Here is a 15,768-nt window from a genome sequence, read left to right as displayed (position 1 = left end):
CCATAGGACTGTTTTCTTTTCAGAATTATTTGAAGGTCCCTTCTCTTACATGTAGGCCGTGTGTATTGGATCTTAAGTCTCTGAGGGGTCTTGACTTACAAAGGAAATGTACTCTGGGAAGAATCTCCCTTTTGCTGGTTCAGTGCCTTCCTGGCCTGGGTCTTGGCTGAGCCCCAGTGCAGGCCCCAAGCTGGGCTTCCAGGGTAAGCCTGCATGATTTGGAGCAGCAAGGGTGAAGCTAACACTGTCCTTTTTCCGTAAGCCTCTGAGGTGGGAAGTTCCCTGCGACTGATTGAATTTCTGCTCCTCGGTAACTTGCACCAGACAAGGGAAACAGACACCATTCATGTGTGTGGGATGGATTTTCTTCTGTTCCTAGCCAGGACCAATAGGAAGTATGTATCTTGAGATTTTAGTTCAGGTAAGACAGATTGTCACTTTCCTACTCCACCAGGCAGCCTGGATCACTGAACCAGCCTGTCTGAAGTTTTGCTTCGTTCCCCTTTTTATGATCTCCCTAGTCTCTTCTGAAGTTTCCCTTAACCAGAGGTGCCCTTTTTCTCCCCTCTTGGTTTGCAAAGGTCTGTAAATACTTATATATCTAACTTATCTATAAGTTTGTGCAAACAAGAATGCAGAATATCAACGCTGCAGCTTCATGAAGCCGGAATGGGCAAGTGAATGCCTGCATCTGTGGGCCCAGGGGCTGGCCCAGAGAGGCAGAGCCATATCCTAGCCACAGAGTGTGCTAGTGCTGGGCTGGCCATTCAGATCCAGGCTTTTGTACAAAAACAGCTTTTGGAACAAGTGGGCCACGTTCTCTTCGCAGTTTTCTTTCTCAACTGGGCCCTGTGATGGGCAGGGTACATGCAGGCCCTTTGTAAATGGTTGAGTTACACAAAATGTTGATGACTGCTACCAGGCTGAAGGTCTAGGGCTCCTTCCATCCACTGACAGATGGGTTTCCTGGTGGCCTTATCACCTGAGGGAACTGGCCCTTCTTAATCAAAAGCGTTTACCACTTGGTGCCACATAGGTACCAGGTCCGGTCCCCATGCTTCTTGAAAGCTTGTTCCCCACACAGGAGCCAGCCAGTGTTCAGTGCTTGCTGTATGCTAGCCGCTACTCTCAGTGCTTTGTATGTAATATCTTACTGCTTTTAATAACTCTGAAAGGTACCAGCATTACATGAGAAACTGGCAGAGAAAGGATAAGGAACTTGCCCATGGTCACAGAATAGTGAGAGCCAGGGCCTGGATACAAACGGAGATCTCTGCAAAGTGTGTAGGTCAATGCCGTCGTCCCTCCTCCCTGCCCCCCACCGCCCCCGCCCCTAGCATTTACCACCAGTGCATTCATTTGCTCTTTTATTCCCTTTAGTCCGTCAGTACTTAGTATTTGCTTAAGCATGGTCCTTGGCAAGAAGATTTTTGGCAGATGTCCACTAGGCCTTGCTCTGGCTTCTCATGTGCCCCAAATGTGCCTTTGTTGAGGTAATTCGGGGGCTGTCACTACTATCTTCCTCTTTGGCCTGAGCTGGGTTGTCTTTCTGTCCCGAGTCCCAGAGGCCTTGTGTGTGGCTACCCCACTGTTGCTGTCAGGCTCCTGTCCCGGGAGGCTGGCTCTCTCTGTCCTCTCAGAAGCCCACTGCTCCAGGAAGCTGTAGTGGGACCATTTCACTTATCACTTGGCACGATCAGCCTCAGACTACAGAGGACCTGGAGCTCAGTGAGCTCAACCCTCAGCTGGCTCATTTGTAAAAATCGGTTTAATAATAACAGGTGGTCATGAGGGCTAAATAAGATGATGGATAATGGCTTCCATGCCTGGCTATGGGGGGACAGCACAGCTCATAAGTGACAGCTCTTCGTAGTTCTGCTAAGGGCCCTTCCAACTCTAGCCCACTCTGAATTTGCTTCCACTTGCTGAATCCCTTGGAAAAAACTTCCTGTCTCCTTCAAGGGCCAGAACAATGTCTCAGGCCTCCACGTGTCCCTCCTCCTAAACTCACTGCTCTGTACACAGAAGGCTTCCAAAAGTCAGCCATTGCCGGGCCACCCTGCCACCCTCCCTCGAAGGCGTCTTCTCTGGGCCAGGCCTCGTTCCAGGTGCCCTGGGCATCCAGGTGAACCGAACACCACACTCCCTTTCCTTGACAAGCTGTCAGTCGTTAGACAGGTGCCTCCAACAGCAAGCGAGAGCAGTAGCATAGTGGACCCCAAGACATACCCGTGGGGCCACCTGGGCCCCACCGGCCCCAGCCAATGCTCTGGAGAAGACACTGGGTAGAGGAGCCTGCGTGGGGTTGTGGGGAGGGTGGGGGCTCCAGCGTCCGGACCATGGGTCCTGAGATTATTGCCCCTGGGGAAAGTGTCCAGGATGCGGCTGGAGTGGGAGTGCAGCGTGTGCTCCCTCCGTCTGACAGGGGGGAAATACCCGGCTCCTGGCCAGGCTGGGCTCAGTTCCTGTCTGGGGCTGCAGAAGGTCTGCTCCTAAGGGCTGTAATTCAGGTTGATGTGTAAATGCTTGGGGGAAGGTGGGGAAGGAAGATTGAATGCCTCTAATGAGAAGCATTTCCTCATGCCCAACTGAGACCAGAAGCCTGGACCGAAGGGCCCGCTAACAAGGGCTCTGTGCTCCGGACCTGGGGTCTGTGTCCCTGCCAGCACCAAGATTTAGGACAGGGTGGGTGGGCCTCACTAGGGCAGAGAGGGGCCTTAGCAAAGGGGCACTGAGCCTAGCAACTCTCTTAAATTTTGGATTCCAGGTGGGGCCACTTCCCCTTTCTTTTTCCAGAAGGAGTTAGCGTAGCCCCCAGCCTGGCCTGGGGACTAGGCTGAGAGCTGAGGTCACCTCTGGAGTGAGGCTGGGGGCAGGGGCATCTGAAGATGGGGGGGAGGGGAGCTGTGTCTTAGGGGTGAGGTGCCTAGGGTGTGGAGGAGGAGGGGAGGATGGGAGGATGGCTAATGGGAAGCAGGTGGAAGGGCTGCCTGTGTCCTAGCCAGGGGACAGGCCGGCTGGGATGGCCCAGTCTGTGGGAGAAGCCATCAGCTCACAGATAATCCTAGGGAATAGGCTCCGGGATGCCCATTCATATTCATTATGTGTGAAGTGGGCGGTTGTAAAGTTAGCTTTCTCTTCATTTAGCTGTCACTGGCCAGAAAAATATGAGCTGTGGGCAGATGCCCCTGGATGGGAGCCAGTAGCTGGTCTCTGGCCTCCCCATGCCCTCCCCCACCAGGGCCTCCCTCCTGCACGGTTCGCTCCCAGCCTCGGCCTGTCTCCTCCACTCTTGCTGCGTGGATCTCTGTTGGCTTTACTCTGTTGGCTTCTCTCATCCCTCCCTTTTGCTTCCTTTGCTTTCACGGATCCCTTCCTCTCCATGTACTGCCACCCCCGACCCCCCGCAGAGCTATGTGAGAGAGGGAATTGTGGTTTTTTTCTTGATCATTGTTCTGTTTCTGGCACCCAGCACAATGCCTGGCACAGAGTGGCCACTCAATAAATATTTGTAGAACAAACTAATCTTTCTGCATCTCTCTGACTTTGTGACACAGAATTCCAGAATTTTGCTGGCCACTCCTTGGGTACAGAAACTTCGAGTGTAGTGGTCTTAGCCCTGAGTTAGAAATTTGAGTTTGAGCCCAGTCATTATTGACCAGCTTTGTGAAGGGCGGGATGGGAGGGTTGTTGGGGAGGCGTTTGTGTTCCTCGGAGGTGCTGGGGCTGCCTGTCCCTACTACTTCAGCTCTTCCCTTCCTGGTGGCTACACGGCTCTCATGTGGACCTCAGAGCCAGCGTCAGTACAGAGAGGAAAGAAATCACCCGCAGCCTGGCCCTTGAATGAAGGGAAGGGAAGGAAGACACTGGTTTCTTCTAAAGGGTGCTTCAACCTAGCCACACTGTTAGAGGAAGGTCTGATCCTGATGGGGACTTGCTGTCTTTTTGGGAATGAGCACAGCACTGGTGTCTTTGTGTGCTCGGGTTTCTCCTGGAAGAGGAGGCCTGGGGTGTGGTGGCTGGGCTCCTGGCTGAGGCTGAGCTCTTCTGAGCAATGTGGTTGTGTTTACTGGGAGGGTGGGAGGGCCAGGCCTGCTTTCTTCCTGCCTTCCAGGCCGTGGAGATAAGGCAGAAAGTGGGGATGAAGGATAGAATGGCTAATACTCTGAAACCACAAGAAAGAGTCCTGGCTTTCGTCTCTGCCCCACAGCTCAGACAAGCTCCTGGGGCTTCTGGGAGAAGGGGGCTGCCCCACCCCCATGGTTCTGGCCCAGGAGAGCCCAGAGCCCTCAGTGGGCTCCCCCGTCTTTCATTCCACCCCCCACTTCCACTGCCAGTTCAGCCACAAGTTTATCTTTGCCTTCCCACTCGCAGTCCCCCATTTTTCCTTCCACATGGGCCCAACTGCCCTAGAGCTGGGCTCTTCTTCCTGCCACCCACACCAGCTGATCCTGAGCAGGTGACAGGGCCAGGCATGGCATCGCTCAGCCTAGGGGCCCTGCTGCAGGCCTACCTTCCCCTAGCCCCCAGGATCCCTGCTGGCCCCTCAGGAGGGCCTGGCCCAGCCACAACCCTGGGCACAGACCAGCTAACCAAGTGCCAAAGCCCGACACAATTGCCTGTTCCAAAAAATACTGCCATCTTTATCAATATGCTGGGCAGCACTTTTTTATTTATTTATTTATTTTATTTTTTTTTTTTTACAAAAGGGGGTGTTGAGATCTCAGGGGCTTAGACTCTGTGGAAATCTCATTTATTCTTACCAACATCTAACAAGTAAACCAAGGGAGCCTACAGTTTCCATGGCATAGCTCTGGCCTTATCCCATTGAAGAGAATCCAAATATTTGGTGGTGTCTGGGGGACTTTCTGCTCCCTTGCAGGGGGAGAGGTGTGTTGGGAGAGGGAGCACAGGGCAGGAGTTAAGGGGTAGGCTGGATCAGGAGTGCCGGGCACCATTTCCAGGGACAGCCTATGCACCCTTGTGAGCTCCAGATGCTGAGCGCTCGCCCCCTAGTGGTGGGTGGGGGAAATAAGGCTGGCCCCAGATGCTCATGCCAGCCATGTTTCCCCTAAGTCACAGAGAGCTTTTCCAGCTTCAACCTTTGCCATCCTCTTATTCTCCTGGGTTCCCTGAATGAGGAACCAATTCAGCCATTTCAGCTGGTGGGGTGACACTTAAACTCAGACAAAGTCTGAAGGAAGCAGGGCAAGTGTCTTCCTCGAGCCCAGAGTTGGATGAAGGGACCCAGTGTGTAGTAGGAAGAGTCCTACCTGCTTTGCAGCCCCCTTTGTCCTGGGCAGCCCCACCTTATTTTAAGAGAAAAAAAAAAAAAAAACTCTAGCTTGTCCCCTGCAGGAGGCTGAGTATCCCAGCTGCTCTCCTGGGGCCTCCGGGAACCATCTCTGGGGCTTGGAGACAGAGGTATGTCCTCTCTGGCCCCCAGGCTGGAATGGGGTGGGAGCAGCTGGGAACAGAAAAGCGGGGTGGGCAGCTTAGTCTGCATGTCTACACAACCAATCACGTGGTCCAGTTCAGTAGGGTGGGTGGCTCCTTGGACTTCACCCTGAGCGAGATGAGGCTTGGAGACTTATAGTCGCCATCTGGGGGAGGCTCAAAGCCGTGACCCCCCAGGGCCGGGGAGAAGCCATGGATGGAGTATATGCCAGGGTGGGCTCCAGGGGAAGCTGGCACCCCCATGAAGCCGGCCACATTCCCGTGAGAGTGGGAATACGGAGACATGCACGGCGAGGGCATGCCCTCTGGAGACACGAGGCAGGGTCCGGGGGGGCTCCCAGAACCTGGAGTGGGCCACAGGGAGTTCTGCAGCTGAAAAGAGAGAAAAGAAGGCCCATGAATCAATAGCCCAGGGGCTGCCTCCCTTACTTGGGGGTTCTGTCTCTGCCCTTAGGACTCCAGAAACTTACCCGGCAAGCTCTGCTTGACCGGAGTCTGGAATCTGCTCCCTCCTACCCCTGACCCTCAAAATGGAATCCAGGAGACCCCTGCCACTGCGCCAAGTGAGGTTTCCTGCGGTGCAGGCATCGTTCATGAGACAGGGAGGAGCCCTGCTTGGTGGAGGACGAGTGATTTACCCACAGTTCCACAGAGCCCTAATGCTGCTTCAGGTCTCCTGGGGGCCAGGCCCTGATGCGGGGCTGGGTGGGGTATCACCTGCGGGTGGCTGTCAGTTCGGGGCAGCACAGAGATGTCGTAGGCAGATGTGAAAGGGTTCCGCCCCTCCTGGATCTTCCCGTATCGCTCACGCTTCCGCCACTTTGCTCTGCGGTTCTGGAACCACACCTGGGGACGGAGGGGAGAGGCTGAGGGAGTGACACAATGGCCCTGAGGTGGGTGGTAGTGTCCTTCTGGAAGGTATGGAGCTGGCTCCCGCCTGGAGGACCTTGAGCCACCTATAAATTCCTATTGTTCTCAGGGCTGGGGAGCCCGGAATGAGGTCTAGGAAAAATCTGACTTTGGAGGGAGTTTCTTGGTCCCTTGGGTCCCCATTACCCTCAGACACCAGGCTAAGTCACTCTCTTGGTTCTCCTGCCCGCTTGGGCCACTAAGGGTATCATGGGATCTGTGGCCTCAGAGGCTCTGGGCCCCACCTAGGCCTCCCTTACCTCATCTCCAGTCCCAGGCCATCTGCCCCGGGCAGCTCCATAAGAAGACCCCTGGGCCCTGAGCCCGCTCTTCCCTACAGCCTCATCCCCAACGAGGCAGTATCACTGGATTCTCCCCCACTTGCTTCCCATGCCCACTTGCCTTTGAACCCATCCACCACCTTGAAAATCCCCTGTCTTGGCTTGGGCCTCCCCTGCCAAGGCTGCCCAACTCACCCTGACACACATACGTACATCTCCTGGGTGTCACACGGGCATCTCATACTCACCCCACCCAATTACCATTGTCTGCTTTGTACTCTTTGTGCCTCCCCTCATCTGCGAGCGCCTGGCAGATGAGGGGCGCCCACCCGTGTGCTGGGCGCTTATGTGTGCATCTATGATGGATCTGTGGGCCCTGCGGCTCTATGTTTATGGTCCCCATGCATGTGTTTTGTGTTTCTATCATTTAATAAACATTTCTGTGTCAGACTCTGGGCTGGATGTTGGCAATGTCAAAACTGAACCAAACCATCCCCTTGCTTTCTAGGGATCTAGCTGGGAGCCACAACAAATTCTATGTGTGTGTGTGCATGTGAATGTGTAAGGAGCCCCACCTCAGCCCCTCATTCACACCCCCATGGTGGCCGTTCCTACCCGCACAGGCAGGTGAAGCCACGACAGTTAAGGAGCTTGGCAGACCCCCAGCCCACCAAGCCTCAGAGGCAGAGAGCCCAGAGCAGGCCTGGGGCAGGGTCAGGGAGGGACCATCCTGCCTGCCCAGCTGCTGGGCCTTCCCTTCTCTATCCTCCCTGCCCCACGGGCAACTGAAAGAGTCTGGAGTGAGTGAAGGGGGCTGCTTCACTGGGCGTTCTTCCCCACCATCCCTGATTGTCTCTACAGACCCCACCGTAGCCTTCCACCTGCACTTGGGCCTGGCCCTCTGCTCGGTTCTGTGTGGTGGCTTACTGCTCTCTGTGGGGCAGGGCCCACAGGTGGCTGTCACTTTCCTGTCAGAGAAAAGAGCCCTCCTCTGGGGCCTCAAGCGTCAGTCTGGGGGCCTACAGCCGGCCCAGCACCCCCTCGGGGTTGAGAAGGCCTGGGAGAGGAGTACGGAGATGTACTCCAGCTCTCCAAGGAGTGCCACGGCCATGGCCTTTGGGACCCTACCCCAGAGGCTCGCTGAGGGTCTGGAGACTTGATGTTCTGGACTTCGGTGGCTCAAGGGCTCTGGGACTGTTGTGAATGCTCGGCCTCTTACCCTGCTGGCCCCGGCCCTGGGTACTCTATGAGCACAGTCCTAGAAGTGTGTTTTGGGTGCCACCTGGGGTGAGGTGGGGGGAATGAAAGCAGGAAGACCCAGAAGAGAAGGGGGAAAGAGCCCAAGCACCTCTGGTCCTATGCTGAAACCCGCTGTGGGGCCTTCTCTGCTAGAAGGCAGCTGGCCTCTTTGGGAGGTCCCATACAGGGTGTGCTATGTATGAGCTCTGTCCCTATGAGATCTCTTCTGCAAGGGGAAAGAGAATTTCCTCTGTCTAGAGGTCACTTCCTCACCTCTCCCAAGAAGCCCAAATCCCACCCCTCTCCCAGTGACTCCTGCCTGGCCTCAGAGAGCCTGCTGGACACCACACGGAAACAACCACCATCTTCCTTTTGGGCCAAGCTTTTCCCGAAGCCTCTTTCCCCATCCCCACCCTCTGCTTGCCATCTGCCTGTTCTTTCTCACCTCCGATGTGTCTTGGAAATGGACTTTCCTTCTCTCTTTCCCTTGTTCCAGCATCCATCCATCCCCTCACGCCCAACAGGAAGCTGGCCACAGCCCTACCCGGGAAGCCCTGGGGCCTGATCTCTGCTGGGGAGAGTTGGTTGGGTGGGGAAGGTGTCTGGGAGCTGGGGGGCCTGAAAATCGCTGGATCGGGATAGCTTTGAGCATCACTGAACCTCAGACCCCCCCCCCCATTGGGGACCCACCTGCTCTGGGCAGCTGCCTCAGGAGCTGCCGGATGTGTTCAGCCTTTCACTGCTTCTGAAAGGCTGCTGCATCTTGATGCTCAAAGACCATCCAAAGTGAGATCGAGACATTCAACGACATGCACTAAGTCACCTGGTCAGCTAGAGAGTGGCAGAGCTAGGGCTCCCAGACAGGTAGGTCTTTGAACTGCCAGAGGCAACTACCCCATGAGGCACTTGGGCTGCAGCGGAGCTGGGCATGGAGGGGGAGCCGAGGGGTGGCAGGCCAGGGGCAGGCACCAGGGAAAGGCGGCTCTGCATGGCACCAGCGCCCACCTCTCCCAACCCTTCCATGGCCTGGCCCACGGTCGGGGTGGTCGAGGCAGCCAGAGAGGCCCACGGCCGGGGTGCCCTCACCTGTACCCGGGCCTCAGTTAGATCCGTTCGCAGAGCCAGCTGCTCCCGGGCGTACACATCTGGGTAGTGGGTTTTCTGGAAGACTTTCTCCAGCTCTTCCAGCTGGAACGTGCTGAAGGTCGTGCGGTTCCGGCGCTTCTTGCTCTTATTCTTGGCCAGCTCCATGGAGTCCGGGAGTCCCGGGGACAGAGGGACATGCAGGCTGGCCAGACAAGGGCCCGGGGAGCCTTGCAAGCTAGAGGGCCCGTCTCTGGGGCCCCCTCGGCAGTCCAAGGGCAGCTGGGGGAAGCTGGCAGCTTTGGAGGCCTTCTCCTCAGCTGCAATGGAAAACACAAAAAGGAGGATGGAAACCGAACCAGGAGGTTTTGTGGGTGGACTGGGGGAGGGGGCAGAACGTTTGACGCTTCAGTCCCCGCCTCCCCCTTCCTTTCTCTTCCCTCGTCCCAGCAGCCACCCTGCACGGGAGCCTGGCATTTGGAGGCCTGTGTGCTGAGCCTCCAGCTCAGGGGGCCCTGGGGAACCATGTGCTCTGTGGTCGGGCGGATCTGCTGGGGCCAGAAGAGGGTTCATTTCGGGGAAGCGCTTTGTGGTGGCGTGGCCCACAGGGCGTGGGGGTGCCAGGACTGGCCCCCTGGGCAGGGCCTAGCACAGAGGCGGCAGGAGGGGGTGAGCCCCCGGGGTGGCTGGCATCTCCCGCCCCTGCCAGGAAGTGCCTCCTTGGCCCTGCTGTGGGGGCTGTGGTTCCCAGGTCCTCATGCCCCTGCCTCTGGTCCCAGGTCCAGGCAGGGGACAGACAGGGACACTCAGAGATCCCCTTTGGCTGGTCTCGTTGTGCCTCATTGCCCAAATCTCAGGGCAATGACAAATCCCCCAGCCCCAGGACATGAAGGACAAGATGGGGCAAAGAAGCATCCAAAAGACATTGTCTCATTCCTCCAGAAATTGTGATGTTTGACCCAACATTTAAGCTCCAGCATTGGAGAGCAGGAGGGTGAAGGCTTGGAGGACCAGTGTCGAAAGAGGCCTCAGCTCCCAACCCCATCACCCTGGTCAATGACTGTCCCTCCCTCCTCGGCAGTTTCCGATGGCTCCCCCATTGCCCAGGATGAGCAAGCAGGGAGGGGTGACCTGACTGCTGCTGGGCATAGTTCCCAGCAGCCCCACTCCGACACGCTAACCCGCACATGAGAGGCTTGGTGGAGCCCTGCCACAACCCGGTCATGGTGAAAAATAGGTCACCCCGATCGCTCTGCCCACTCCTCTGGCAAGCGGCATTGCCATGAAATCTCGAGAGCCCGCTGGGACAGCAGGAGCACAGCCACAAAGGCGCCCCACTGACTCACAGGGTCCTGGCCTGGCCCCGGCCCATCCCAGGCAGGGGTCTGAGCCCCAAGAGGCCCAGAAGGCCGGCACCAAGAGGCAGTTTCCTCCTTGGGACTTGGTGTCAGGATCACAGTTGTCATCAGGGAAAAATGGGACCAGAGAGATGAGATTTTTGGGTTCTGGCTCTGATGATTCCCCATCTGCATTATGGAGGACAAGTTGGGCAGGGTCCCCCTCAGCCGGAAGGTGGTCAGGGACCTCCCAGGACACCCGGGCTGTGCAGGAAGCTCCAGGCTGTGCAAGGATCCTGGAGGCCTGGCAGGGTCAGGGGCCTGCCCTCAGGTACCAGGCTCATAGCTCAGGCAGAGCATCGAGGAGAAAGTGCTCCAGCCACTAACTTCCGTTCTTGGCCAACATATTTTGGTTCTAGAGATAACTCCATGGGCAGCCGCTTAGGAAGAAGGACTCATGGAAGCTGAGCCAAACAATTGAAAATGGTCAGGGGGAGTGGGAGACTGGAAAGGGACACCCTGCCTCTAGCAGGTTTGAGAGGGAGTTCTTGGAGTCCTGGGTTCAGAGGGAGCTCCTGCTGGACTCCAGGCAAAAAAGGGTGAGGATGGCGAGGGGATGGCGGCGAGGGGAGCAATGACATCACTGTAGGGGGTTCTCCAAAGTGCTGAGGCTTTGCTCACCTGGCTCTGGGGCCTTCCGAGTCTGTTGGAACAGGATCTGCCCAAAGGAAGTGACCAGCTCTGGGCTCGGAGCTGCCAGAGTGAGAGATAAAAGCGTGGCAGGACTTTTCAGAACAGCCACCCAGAAAAGGGACCAAGCCTGCTGGCCTCTGCTGGCCTCCTATGCCGGCCCATTCTAGAGCCCTTCCAGGGGACTAGGGTACTTCTCCCCTCTTCATTGCCATGGGCCTGAAAGCTCCATCTACCTGGAGATCTCCGGGGAGAAGCAGGCACTCCCCCTTTTTGGGGGGACGGGGCACACCTCCTAGAATCTCTCCTGAAGAGCAAGGCTTAGGAGAGAAGAGGGGAGGTGGGATCCGGAAAAGCAGCAGTCAAGAAAAGAGAGGCAGCCCCAAGATTTGAGTCTGCAGTTGCAAGGAGTAGGGTGCCTGGTGAGGCCTCAAGCACTTTCAAGGTGTACTGGCAGTGTATGGGGGTCACCTGCACCTGGTGGAGACCCTGGGTGGTTAAAGGGGGAGTGTTCATGGCAGAGATTGGAATCCTGGGGCCCAGCACCAGGGGGTCCACAGCCTGCACAACCGCAACACCACAGCAGAAGTCTGTGGGGCCTGAAAGACAGAAACCAAGGCAAAAGCCTCTGACGCTGCCACCGTGCTCCCTCCAGCTCCCTCCCTAGGCTGCTCTCCCGCACCCTGCCAGCCCCAGAGCCCCGGCTTCCCCACGACAGCCCACAGCCCCACTGCCCTCTCAGCCAGCGTCCACTGAGGCCTCCAGACTGAGCACCCGGTTTTCGACCACGGCGGGAGTCTTGCTCTGCGCCGTTTCCCACGCCATCCGCAGAGCTCGCAGAGGCCTGGGCTCTGGCAGCTCTGGCTGGTAACCTGAAGCCGTTGTGGGCATAAACCCCGGGCGCCGGACCCCAGTGGGCCCTTGTGCTCTCCACAGTTTCCACCTTTGGCCTAGACGCCTCAGCTTGGGGCCCTCCCCAACTTGGAATCCTTCACGAGGTCTGCGACCCGAGCGGTGAGCGAGGCCTTCAGTGCTCCGCTCAGGGCCTCCGAGGTGGTGGGCGCGTTCCCAGGTCAGAGAGCCAAGCCAGGGAACGGACCGGGCGGCCCCCGGCGGGGCGGGAAGGAACGGCCGGGCACTTCTCCGGTCCTCTGAGCAGCCGCGCGCGCGGGGCTCAAAGGGTGGCCGGCACCGCCGGGACGCGGCCCGGGTCTAGGGCAGGGCTGGGCGCTCTCCGCCAAGGGCACCGCAAAGAGCGGGAGAGGAGCTCCAGGCTCTCCAGCGCGCGACTGCCCGGGCCTCCGCAAGATCGCGCCGCAGATGGGGCGCAGCTGCGCGCTCACTGGTCTGAACTGGAAACGCTTGTAGCCCGTCAATTGAGAAGCCGGTTTCCCCCTTTGCCGCCACTTCCCACTTGGTAGACTGCGTAGCCCTAGTCCCCTCGGGGCCGGTCCTCCCCAGCAGCCCCGCTCCGCCGCAGGGACGCATGGGGACCGCGCCTGCCGAGTTCCGGCCACGGCACCCGGGAGGCGAGCGGCGGCCAAAGTCCCAGGCTGCGCTCCTGTTTTTTCGTTTGGGCGGTCCTCCGCTCCGCTTGAATCGCTCATTTTCCTCTTCCACTTGATCTCATTTTGCAGCTTTCTGCTCTTTTAAGATCTCCCTGTTTCTCCTTTCATTTTTTCTGCTTCTACTCTTCTTCGTCCCTTCCCTCCTTCTCCATTTACCCGCTTCGTTCGATCGTTCTTCGATCCTCCGCTTGCTTTTTCCCTTCTGTTCTTCCGTTCGCTCTCCGTTTATTTCTTAACATTCTGCACTGCTTGCCGACTTTGTCTACCTCTCCTTCTCCGTTGTTTTGTTCAGTTTCCTTTTCCTTATTTTTGGTGGTTGTTCACACTTTTCGGTTTTAGTTCTACGCATTTCGTTGTTGACATCCTCACCGTCGCCGGGTCCCTCCGCGCCCCGCCGCTCCTTGTGCCCCAGCGCTCTCCACGGTGTGCCAGTCCCGGCCTTCCCGCGGTGCCTGCGGGATCCGGCGCGCCCAGCTGGACGCGGGCCTGTGGGGTGAGTCCTGCCGAACGCGACGCGCCTAGCCAGCCCGGGTACCTGTCCCCGGCGTGCTCATGGCGCTGCGCGGCCGCCGCCGTCTGGCTGGGATCAGAGGAGCCAGGCCAACTGCTTCTCATTAAGTCCCAACTATGGTTTTTATCAGGAGAGCCTCTTTCAAAGGGCACAGACACGAAGCTCTGCGGACTCGCTCATTTCCTCCGCTGACCCCCACACACCTCCCCGCCCTTCCCGACACATTCCCATTGCCCCGGCCGGGCGAAGGCCCGAGCTGCCTGGCCATTCGGTGGAGGCCGGCCAGGCGCCAACGGGTTGAGGCCGACCTCAGAACATTCAGCTCTGGGCCTCTGGTGAGGGCCGTGGCAGCACAGATGGGGCGGGCGCCCAGACTCCTTACAGGTCAGCAAGTGCAGCGGTGGCGGCCGGGCTGCCGGCCCGTGTGGCAGGCCCCGGCGTTCAGGCGCGTTCTCCGGAGTTGGCGCGGTCCAGCTGGCCTTGGCGCATGGGGCACCGGCCCAGGAGCCCGAGGCGCCCAGGGAATAGGCCCGCCCGGGCTGCTCTCGACGGCCCCAGCCGTGACGATCCAGGGCCAGTAAGCCAAGACTGCGGGAAAGGCGGCCATCACCGTGCTTAACGACGGGGAGGCCAGGTTAGTCTGAGAAATAAGAACACAATTATTCCGTATTGAGAACGGCCCCGGCGCTGCCGACCGGCCGCGGCCGCGCCGCCGAATGCCTAACGCCCAGGCAGCGCCTTCCCCACCGAGGCTGGGCCTGGGGAGGAGAAGCCGGCGGCGGCCAGGCCGCAGCCCTCGGCTGATTCCTGCTTGGCCACTCCAGGTCGGGGCCCAAGCTCAGGGCCCTGAACGGGCGCCGCACACAAAAGGCGCGCTTCTCTCCCCGCATCGGGACGGAGGGCTCAGGGTGGCGCCCAGGACCTGGGCCCCGTCCGGGCTTCTGGGTCGGTGGCAGTTCCAGGCCAACTTCGGCCAAGCGTGATTTCTCCTTTCCGCCTCCGGTCGCTTCGGGTCTCACTGGGCCCGGGGCCGTCGCTGCTCCACCCTCGCGCTACCTCCCGCCTCCCATTCCAGCCACGGGAGACACGGGGGGCTCTGCCTCACTCGGGACGCTGGCTTTGCCCGGCCGGGACCGGCACCGGTGGGGCTTCCGAGGGGGCCGTGGCGGGGGGCTAGAGGGTCAAAGAGTCGAGAGCTGGGCGAGCGGGCGAGGGGAGTGGGAAGGCCCGGGCCAGCCGGGGAAGGGAAGGAGAGCGGGTCGGGGCTACGCGCTGCGCCCGCGCCGCGCGTTACCTTCCGCGGGGCCCTCGTAGAAGTGGCTGCCGTTGAGCGCCGGGCCGGGCCCGAGGTCCTGCAGGTACTTGGCGGGCGGCTTGGCCGGCTCGGGGAGATAGGGCTCCAGGGGCCCGCAGGCTGGAAAACGGGTCAGGCGGGGGCCGCGGGACGGCGCGGGGTGCAGGTGAGGCGCGCCGGCGGGGGTCCCCTGCGGGCCGGGTGGCTCGTCCCCCGCGGCCGCGTAGGGGCCGGGCCCGGGCCCCACGCCGAAAGGCGCGCAGCGCTCGGGGTCCATGCCGGCTCCCGGCGCACAGGCCGCGGGGGCTCCGGGGCTAGCGCTGCCCGTGCGGCCTGTGAGCGCCCGCCAAGGGGGAGGGACCTGGGCGCGGGGGCGCGGAGCCCCCGGGAGCGGCGCGCGCCGCGGGGGGCGGGGGACAGGGGAGGGGGCCGCGCCTCTGACTTAATGCTGGAACCATCCACGTCACGTGCGGCCCCGCGCGGGTTAACCCCTAGGAGCCCGGGAGCCCCCTGGATTCACCCCAGCCCGCGTTCGTCAGAGGCAGTTCGAGCAGAGGGAGGAAGCCACCTTCTCTCGACGGCAGGGTCCGTTTTGTCTGCCCATCTTGGTGAGTCCCTTGCTCAGAGCAGCACCCTAGGTCCTGACATACAGCCTGGAGCTTCTCGCCCCTAGAGGCGTGATGCACGCCCAGCAAACACTCTTAGGCCTGGTCTCCCGACAGAAGCCTCGGATAAGGGCTGTCTGGGGGAGGGGCTGGGCTGGGACTTTACCTAACTCTTTGCTGGGAGCTGGAAAACCCTTGCCTCAGGCAGAAACACCTCCCTTGGGGATTTCTTGTTTCTCCCTGCGACAAGAGTCCTTGGGGAGAGGTGTTTGGAAACCGCTCTAATCTGGGAAAGTTTCGGCCAGGGCGCTGTCATTAATTAGCTGTGGGACCTTGAACTGTGGCTAGTGTCTTCGTCTGACTCTGGAGCATTTCTGTGTATTCCTGGTGGGTTTGAGAAGCAGAGGCTGAACCAGAAGGGGCAGGGAGACTTGCAGGGGCAGCTCAAGACTGGACAGGGCCTAGCAGAGGCTGTCTTTGGAGCAAGTGAGAGGGTACATAGAAGGTTTGGGGTTTGAAAAGCAGGCATGAAGTGAGTACCTTTCCAGTGATCTGAAAGTGCATGGGGATCTACTGGAGAGAGGCTGCCTGCAGCTCAGACCCCAAGGCTCTACCGCCCCAGGCCTGCCCTTTTACAGGGAGGTGAGGGTAGGGTTGCATCTCCTAGGAGCTGAGTCTCTCCCCACCCCCCACCCCCGCCCCCACCAACAAAAGGATGCATAGGACTAGGGAAGTAGCTTGGAATTTCTGAGAAGAGAAATAACCCCCACCCTAAGATCTGAGAAGACATTCCT

At 59.1% G+C, this 15,768-nt stretch overlaps 1 protein-coding gene across 1 annotated transcript; it reads right to left on the bottom strand.

Annotated features, from left to right (window-relative positions):
• Positions 1-4,642: 4,642 nt before the first annotated feature.
• ALX3 (ALX homeobox 3) lies at positions 4,643-14,914 on the bottom strand. Its single transcript, XM_082687937.1, has 4 exons — positions 14,370-14,914; positions 8,973-9,289; positions 6,175-6,303; positions 4,643-5,829 (listed from the first exon to the last, which is right to left on the bottom strand). The coding sequence occupies exons 1-4, from the start codon at positions 14,644-14,646 to the stop codon at positions 5,521-5,523; spliced, it is 1,032 nt and encodes a 343-aa protein (XP_082544063.1). The 5' UTR covers positions 14,647-14,914; the 3' UTR covers positions 4,643-5,520.
• Between the last annotated feature and the right edge of the window lie 854 nt (positions 14,915-15,768).

This window comes from Mustela nivalis (assembly GCF_964662115.1).
Source record: "Mustela nivalis genome assembly, chromosome: 10".
Classification (NCBI taxonomy): domain Eukaryota; kingdom Metazoa; phylum Chordata; class Mammalia; order Carnivora; family Mustelidae; genus Mustela; species Mustela nivalis.
The sequence above is the reverse complement of the archived record's forward strand: the minus strand, read 5'-3'. Positions and strand labels throughout refer to the sequence as shown.